We start from the raw sequence: 9,170 nt of genomic DNA on the forward strand, positions 1-9,170 counted from the left end.
GATATATGGTCCATACTTACTGGCTGTGAGCTTGCTTCACTTTTCCTCCTCCTGTTTTGCCAGGAGAACTTTTTAAATTCCAAATTTAGATTCCAGATCTTCAGATGAAAAGTGAGGAAAAATCATTAAATTAAGAATTTAGGAAACTTGGGTTCTAATCCTAACTGGGCATCCCAAGCATACTTGGCAAGCAATATGCCCTCTTTGTACTTAGTTTTCTTATCTGTATAATGAAGGAGCTTGATTAAACAATTCCTAAGGTCCCGATTCTAAAGAAGAAAAGTCTGTTTTTCTATTTTTAATTTAATTTATAAGTTTTCCAATTAATATCACTAAACCCCTAATAAATTTTTACATTCTTCTTGATTTTAGAAAATTTTAGAAATCCATAATTCTAAATATAGTGATAATTATATCTTCCTATTTGATAAAAAGAGAAATTTTTCCATCAAAAAGTGTTTTGGGGGCCGGCCCGGTGGCGCACTCGGTAGAGTGTGGCGCTTGGGAGCGCGGTGGCGCTCCCGCCGAGGGTTCGGATCCCATATAGAGACCGGTCCACTCACTGGTTGAGCGCGGTGTGGGCGCGACACCGAGGGTTGCGATCCCGTTGCCGGTCGCGGTACGGGCGCAACACTGAGGGTTGCGATCCCGATCCCATTACCGGTCACGAAAAAAAGACAAAAAGGAAAAAAAAAAAGTGTTTTGGGCTTAAACAGACATACTTACCCTTGACAAATGATTTTTAAGTTTGAAATAATCAAATCTATACTTGTTATTAAGTAACTACATTTTGTTCACATCCTCACCTTTTTTTTTTTTCCTTTTTGTCTTTTTTTCATGTCCGGCAACGGATCGCAACCCTCAATGTCGCGCCCGTACCGGACCGGGATCGGCAACGGGATCGCAACCCTTGGTGTTGCGCCCACACCTCGCTCAGCCAGTGAGCGGCCGGTCTGTATGTGGGATCCGAACCCTCGGCGGGAGCGCCGCCGCACTCCCAAGCGGTGCACTGTAGCAGTGCGCCACCGGGCCGTCCCCACATCCTCACCTTTTCATCTGTACTCTTAATTGATCTGCCTGCCTTTCGCCTAACCCGGTTTTGGTCTCTCCAGCCCTTCTTCTTCTACCAAAGTACAGATTTTATGATATATTTATATGCCTAAAACCTCTTGATTTTTCCCCATACCATTCAAAATGAAGTTTATGTATCTTGACTAGGGCCTAGTAGTCTGTGATCTAGAACCCTGGCTTCTACATCCTGATCTCTTGTCCAGTCCTTCCTCCTCACCCCCAATGCCATAGTCATCCTGAGCTGCATGGAATTGTCCAAACATGCTTGGCTCTTTCTGTAGTATTATATTTAAGAGCATATGTTTTGGTGATAAATAGAATTGAGTTCAAGGTTTGACAGTTGTTAGTAGTAACTCTCTGACTCTCATTTTCTGACCTTCATTTCATAAACCGTATAATGGGAGTAAAAAATTTCACAGAAAATTAAATATGATGATGCAGGTAAAGCAACTAATTGGATACCTGATTCATGAGTATTCAATAAATGGTAACAGCCAATTCTAATGGTAAATGAATCTGCAGTTTACATTTATCAATATAGAATGTGAAAGAAAAGAATGAACAAGGAAAAACTAATGAGAAAAAAAAGAGAGAGAAAATGTAATAAGGATGGAGTCAGAAGTTAAAGTTTGGGGAAGGAGCAGAGACAGTGGGGAAAAGATGGTCGCCCCCTAGAACCCAAGTACCTCTTCCTAACTTTTCAAATAAAATAGAAAGAATTTTGTTGTGAAATGAAACTATACTGTGAGTGTTCTGTGAGTTACTAAAAAGCTAATAGTAATGGGCCGGCCCGTGGCTCACTCGGGAGAGTGCGGTGCTGATAACACCAAGGCTCCGGGTTCGGATCCCATATAGGGATGGCCGGTTCACTCACTGGCTGAGCGTGGTGCTGACAACACCAAGTCAAGGGTTAAGATCCCCTTACCGGTCATCTTTTAGAAAAAAAAAAAAGCTAATAGTAAAATACTAGAGATTCTTCAATAAAATTTTATAGACTTCATCGTGAAGGAACTGTTCAGAACACTTCCCTATAGCACATCTAGAGATTTTTAAATACCCCAACTGGTATTTTACTGGGAATAAAACAGAGCCTTTTGTAGAATTATTTAAAATATTTTCACAAAAATAAAGAAGTGGTCTAATGTATTCTTGACAGTATAAACTTTAGGATGTATTAAGAAAACAAGATGCAAAGCAGGGTATATGAACAGAGGCAGGACAAATAAATATGTACACATATGTATATTTGCCCCTGTTTACATAAAGAGATCTTGGAAGGATTGAAAACAAAATTAATAAAAGATGATTACCCATAGTAGGCAAGAGGGAAAAGGCCAGATGGGGGCAAAGTTAGGACTGAGACTTCTCAACATACATATTTTGTTAATTGTTTTGATTTGTTTAAATGATTACCTATTTAAAAATAAAATAAAATAATTGAGCATGTTTTTGATCTTTGCCAAAAAATAGAAAATAGATGGTTTTGGATTTCCTTTAGGCACTATGTTAATCTGGTTTTACAAAGAAAAACTCCTCTTCTCGACATGCTTCCCAACGCCTAGTGCTGACTAATATGAAATCTGTTTGGCTTGCAAATTACCCACGAGACAGACCGTACTTTTTAAAAGTGAGTTGATAATCATTCTGGGCATCCAGGTAATTTACTTTTTAGCTGATATAGCAAGAAATAGAACAAGAAAGGAATGGGGAGGGCATCTCTGGGGCTACAACTAGGATACAAGTCTTCCCAAATTGGGGGAAATATTTTTGAACTGTAAAGGCAAATTAAGCTACCCCTAAATGTAGTATAAACATCTCTTATTTGTGACAGCTTCTCTTTTGGGGGCTGCTCTCCCTTTCTCACTTGGGTGGGCTCCTGTCCTTTCTTTTGGGAGATCCTCCCTATAGTACACTGGTTCAGAACTTTTTAAGAAATTAGTAGTTAAAGGATCATGCCATGCTGCTGCTGTGAGTACATGTTCTTAAACATTTTGCTATTTAGAAGGAGAACAGAAGAATCTATCCTCTTCTTGACTTTATTTATTGCTCATGTCCCTCTTTTTGGAACTATTTGCATCATTTCCTTGTGCTGTAGATTCTCAAAGATAGCTATATTACCAGTAGATGTAATTTGTATCTTTAAAATATATTTTTATATTTGGTAATTAAATCTTAAAACTTAGAAGAGTATGAAATACTGCATAGTTGATACTGATTTTTTTCTAACAGAATTTTTCGCTATTTTTTTATTGTCTTAATATGATGATTGAATCTTTGAGTTTAAAATTGCTCTTGATATTTAAGTGCGATCTTCTTAGTTGAAGCCCTCTTAGATGACTTCTACCCATAGTACTTATCCATATTTCTATTATAACACCTACCATTCTGCATTATATTTATTTGTGTATACATTAATCTCTTCCAGTAGACTTCAAAATCAGCAAGTATATTTCTTTCTACTTGCCCAATGGATACTCAGCAAATGTTGGTTAAAAGAGTAAATGAATAAGAGTTTGATACTATAAAAAAAAAATACAGCATAATAACTATTTACATAGCATTTACATTGTATTGGTATTGTAAGTAATCTAGACATGATTTAAAGTGTATGGGAGGATGTGTGTCAGTCATATGCAAATACTATGCCATTTTACATAAGGGACTTGAGTATTCATGGATTTTGATATCTGAGGATGTCCTGGAACCAGTCCCTTGCAGACACCAAGGGACAATTATAGTAGTTTATAGTGAAATACAGGGGATATTGACATCACAGGGTACAATCCAGAATATGGAAAATTCTACTGTACATTAAGTTTCTTCAACAAATGGCTAGAAAATTTTTAAGAAGATGGAAGTTAATTATTAGAAGAAATCTAAGAGACATAACGACCAAATTAAATATGTAGATCTTAAACTAACTGTAAAAAGACTTTTATGAGAGAGTCAGGGAAATTTAACACTGTTTGGATATTAGGTGATATTAAGAATTATTGATCATTTTAAGGTGTGATAATGACGTGTGGTTATATTGTTGTTGTTGTTGTTGTTTAAGTCCCAATTTCTTAGAGATATGTATTGAAGTATTTGCAGATGAAAGCAAGATGATGTCTGAGACTTGATCTGGTATGGTGGGGGGAGTAGCTGAGGCATACACATCAAAGAAAAAAAGATTTGCCATATATTGATATTGTTAAAGATGGGAGATTAGTTTGTGGGAGTTTATCATATTTACTCTCTACTTTTTTGTGTTTAAAATTTTCTAAAATAAGAAGTCTAATAAAAAATACATTTTCTTTTGTCATTTTGTAACCTTATAAAATCCCTGTAAGTTCTTTTATGTTTTGCTGATAAGAAAGTGATATCTATATAGGGTAGATAATACAAGGGCACATGAGTTACGGCATAGCTGGGACTAGACTATTGCTGTTTAATATGAACATATTAAATAATCAGAGATTATAAAGGATTAAAGGGGATTTTTGAGAACTCAAGAAAATTAAAGAGGAAGACTTTGTAAACAATGAACATCAAGGTTTTACAAAGGAATTGTGCAGTTGGATTTGGTAGGGGAGATACATTTTAATTTGAGAATGATGGCAGAGGAGGTGGGGGGGGACATGAGCTCTCTGAGCTTTGGCTTAAAAGGGAGAAGAATTTACTAGGAACAGCAAAAAAGTTAGCTTAAAGCAAAAAGCGCCAGTTAGGTTTGGCAAAAGGTATGTCTATAATGAATAATCAGTCGATAAAGATTGTGATCAATTTTTCTATTTTATTTCAAAAATTACTATATATCAATTCAGAGTTATGAGTAGGATAAAGAGATTTTTATAGCATGAGAGATTTAAATTGTTGGTTGGGGGAAGGGAGACTAACATTTCTTTTGTATTACCTGTTCAAACAGTGTGGACTATCATTTCTTAACAAGACTTCAAAATGCATTTTTAGTTCAGTTCTTTGTAATATGATTTTATCTCATATCAGACTGCCTGCAGACATTCTAACTTGGCCATTCATCTTTTTTTTAAGTCTAAAACTGTCCCCTTTCTGTCAGGCTAATCTTCCAGGCCTCTTTGAATTCTTTCTCTCTTGTGGCCAAATTGTGTTGACCATTTATAGTCTTTTAAAATTCATTTCCATCGCCAAACACTCATTATTTCATGTCTTACTGGTTGTCTTGTCAAGGTTTTATATTTCCTACTCATCTTAAGTACCAACAGACTTGGCTTCCCAAAATATTCTGTGTGTCTTCTCTGTTCATCAACATTCAGTAGCTCTTCCCATAGCTTATTATAAAGTCTAAACTCTAGTGTGACTCATTTCTCAGAAATCCTTCATTCTTTAATCCTAGTCTGCTTTTGCAACAATTTGTTTCACAAAATTTCGAATATGAACCTTTAACTCCAGCTAAATCTGTTCCAGTCACCTCATTTTGGGAGCATGCTTTTACTTACTCTCGCGTTTATGTCCTTCTTTACTCATGCCATTCCCCTCACCAAGAATTCTTTTATTTCCTATCCAAGTCCTCTGTATCCTATAAAAACCATCGCGCCGTACCTCCTTCGTTAACCCAGTTCTTCCTACTGTATCCTGCAATATTAACTCTTTGTTGAGCTTCAGTACTGCTTATTATTTGGCACATACTTGGCACATACTCGTGTTACCTTTTCAAAAATCCATGGTTTGTTTCCCTAGTTGAGTTGCAAGCTCTTCTCGGTAAGTTTGGTTTTATATTGTCATCGAGTCTTCCACAGACTCAAACACAATGCTATGCATGTGGTAGGTGTTTGGTAAATATTTTAATGGGTGATTATGACTAGTGGTGAGTTTCTTTTGAGAAATCTTTTAAAACAGCTTGTTTTTTTTCATTTCTCTGGAGTAGAATTTTGGTTTTTATTTATTTGCTTTTCTGGAGTAGATTTTTATGGTGCTGTCTAAAGACAGAAATATGAACTCAGTTTCTCTGGAGGCAGCCTTGAGCTTATATTTTATATATAGATACATATTTTGCACAAGTTAAGAAGCATATGAGTAATTGAGATGACTTTGGTATGAATTTTGGAACTTTTTTAATTAAAATACTACTACAAATGTAACTTTTGAAAAGGTTATTAGTTTAAAAGAATTTCTATAGCACTTGAATGTGCAAGCATTGATAATGTTCTTCTAAATATTTTGAGAACTTTTAAATTGTATCATTTATCTTTTAAAAAATGTTTAACTATACACTATACTACTTAAGTTGAACGATTATAATTTGTTCAACATTAAACTTGCGTCTTTAATTAGGTTATAATTTTACTGTATTTTCTGTGAATACATTTTACAAAATATCTCCCAAAAGAGAATAATGATTTGATTCACTTTGAGCTATTGCTAGCTCTAAAGCTATTCCATTACATTAGTTGTGAGGATTTTTTTTTTTTTGTCTGTTTTGTGACAGGTAAGGGGATCGCAACCCTTGGCTTGGTGTCGTGCGCTCCCAGCACCGCACTCTCCCGAGTGCGCCACAGGGTTGGCCCAGTTTTGAGGATTTTTAATTCAACCATTTGTATGGAACCAGAATTTCTCTGTGTGATGCAATAATTGTATTATTACTCAGGCAGGAGCACTCTTATGACCCAAAGAATGCATATCTGAAAAGAAAGAATAGCCATTGACAACCATCCTGTTCCTCCAGTCATTTACAAGCCATTATTGTCTATCAGAAATCATTTTCATTTTGTAAGCTAGATGTTGTCCTTGAAGCTTTCTGGGACCTCTTTTTAAGTCTTTATTCTTTTCATTAATAGTATTTCTCCAAACTCTAAGGGGAGGCAGTTGTTGTGGGTGTTTACCTTTTTAGAGAGCCAACTGAAACATAGCTATACCAGACCAAAAAAAATAGATGTATCATATATAATAAATAATTATATACATGTGTTATTATTTTAACATGAAATCTAAAAAGTGAATGTTCGCTTGAAATTACATATTATTCTGTATCATTTACTTTTTTGTTGGATAGATGGTATTATTTAAACAATAAAACTAGTTAATGGCAATTAGTGGTTATTAATAATAGGCCTAATTACATAAATAATATGTGAGAAAATATAACAATGTTTGTAATGTTTCTGTCTTCTGATGCAGTGATTTACTTTAACTTTTAAAAAGATTCTTTATTGGATATTTAAGTCTCATAGGCTATATTATTTGAACTCTTAAGGTACATTAATGTAAAAATAACCTATAAATACAAAGACGAATGTAAAAGAAGACTGTAAATACAATAAAACTACTTAAGCAGAAAAAATCCAACCATTTGCATAAAAAATAGTTCTCAAATAAGAAGGTTCAGATATATGTTATAATTTTATTAACCAGTCAGTTGTTAATCACATAATATTTTTTTAGTGATGAGAATATAAGCATTAGCTTCTGATTGTTAATATCAAACTGTTTTTATTTTCTTTCATAGAATAATAATAACCTGGATGCCTGCTGTGCGGTTCTCTCTCAGGAGAGTACAAGGTATCTTTATGGCGAAGGAGACTTGAATTTTTCGGATGATTCTGGAATTTCTGGTCTACGCAATCACATGACTTCTCTCAACTTGGACTTGCAGTCACAGAACATTTACCACCATGGAAGAGAAGGAAATAGAATGAATGGAAGTAGAGCTCTAATGCACAGCATTAGTGATGGACAGCTTCAAGGTGGTCAGTCTAATAATGAACTATTTCAGCAAGAGCCACAGACAGCACCAGCTCAAGTTCCTCAAGGTTTTAATGTTTTTGGAATGTCCAGTACATCTGGTGCTTCAAATTCCACACCACATCTTGGATTTCACTTAGGCAGCAAAGGAACATCTAATCTTTCTCAACAAACTCCCAGATTTAATCCCATTATGGTAACTTTAGCCCCAAATATCCAGACTGGTCGTAATACTCCTACATCTTTGCACATACATGGTGTACCTCCACCTGTACTTAACAGTCCACAGGGAAATTCTATCTATATTAGGCCTTACATTACAACTCCTAGTGGTACAGCTCGACAGACACAACAGCATTCTGGCTGGGTATCTCAGTTTAATCCCATGAACCCTCAACAAGTCTATCAACCTTCACAGACTGGTCCCTGGACTACTTATCCTGCATCTAATCCTCTGTCACATACCTCAACCCAGCAGCCAAATCAGCAAGGCCACCAGACCTCTCATGTCTACATGCCCATCAGTTCACCTACTACTCCACAACCACCAACAGTTCATTCATCTGGTAGCTCACAGTCTTCTGCCCATAGCCAATATAACATTCAGAATATTTCAACAGGACCTCGAAAAAACCAGATTGAAATCAAACTTGAACCCCCACAAAGAAACAGTTCTTCAAAATTGCGTTCTTCTGGACCTCGAACCTCCAGCAGTTCCTCTTCAGTCAACAGCCAGACCTTAAATAGAAGTCAGCCCACTGTTTACATAGCTGCCAGTCCCCCAAATACTGATGAGGTGATGTCCCGTAGTCAACCCAAGGTCTATATTTCAGCTAATGCCACCGCAGGAGATGAACAGGGCATGCGGAATCAGCCCACACTCTTCATATCCACAAACTCGGGAGCATCTGCTGCCTCCAGAAATATGTCTGGGCAAGTGAGCATGGGTCCTGCCTTTATTCATCACCACCCTCCCAAAAGTCGAGCAATGGGCAATAACTCTGCAACTTCTCCTCGAGTGGTGGTCACTCAACCCAATACAAAATATACTTTCAAAATTACAGTTTCTCCCAATAAACCCCCTGCGGTTTCACCAGGGGTAGTGTCCCCTACCTTTGAACTTACAAATCTTCTAAACCATCCTGATCATTATGTAGAAACAGAGAATATTCAGCACCTCACGGACCCTACTTTAGCACATGTGGATAGAATAAGTGAAGCACGGAAATTGAGTATGGGATCTGATGATGCTGCCTACACACAAGGTAATATTAATACTAAAGGTGGGGTAATTTCCCATGCTGGGCTATTGGTGCACATTTGATTTTCACAGTAGAAATGGGCATCAGCATTATTATTTCATCTTTTTTTTTTTTTTTTTTTTTTTTTTTTTTTTTTTTCCG

At 36.3% G+C, this 9,170-nt stretch overlaps 1 protein-coding gene across 1 annotated transcript in view; it reads left to right on the top strand.

Annotated features, from left to right (window-relative positions):
- The window catches only part of TAB2 (TGF-beta activated kinase 1/MAP3K7 binding protein 2), a 66,397-nt gene that overhangs the window by 24,168 nt on the left and 33,059 nt on the right, over positions 1-9,170 (top strand). The window contains exon 3 of the mRNA XM_008575984.1: positions 7,532-9,032. Coding sequence (XP_008574206.1) covers positions 7,532-9,032 — 1,501 coding nt within the window. The remainder of the gene's footprint in view (positions 1-7,531; positions 9,033-9,170) is intronic.

Source organism: Galeopterus variegatus, unplaced genomic scaffold (assembly GCF_000696425.1).
Source record: "Galeopterus variegatus unplaced genomic scaffold, G_variegatus-3.0.2 Scaffold1270, whole genome shotgun sequence".
In the NCBI taxonomy this organism is placed as follows: Eukaryota; Metazoa; Chordata; class Mammalia; order Dermoptera; family Cynocephalidae; genus Galeopterus; species Galeopterus variegatus.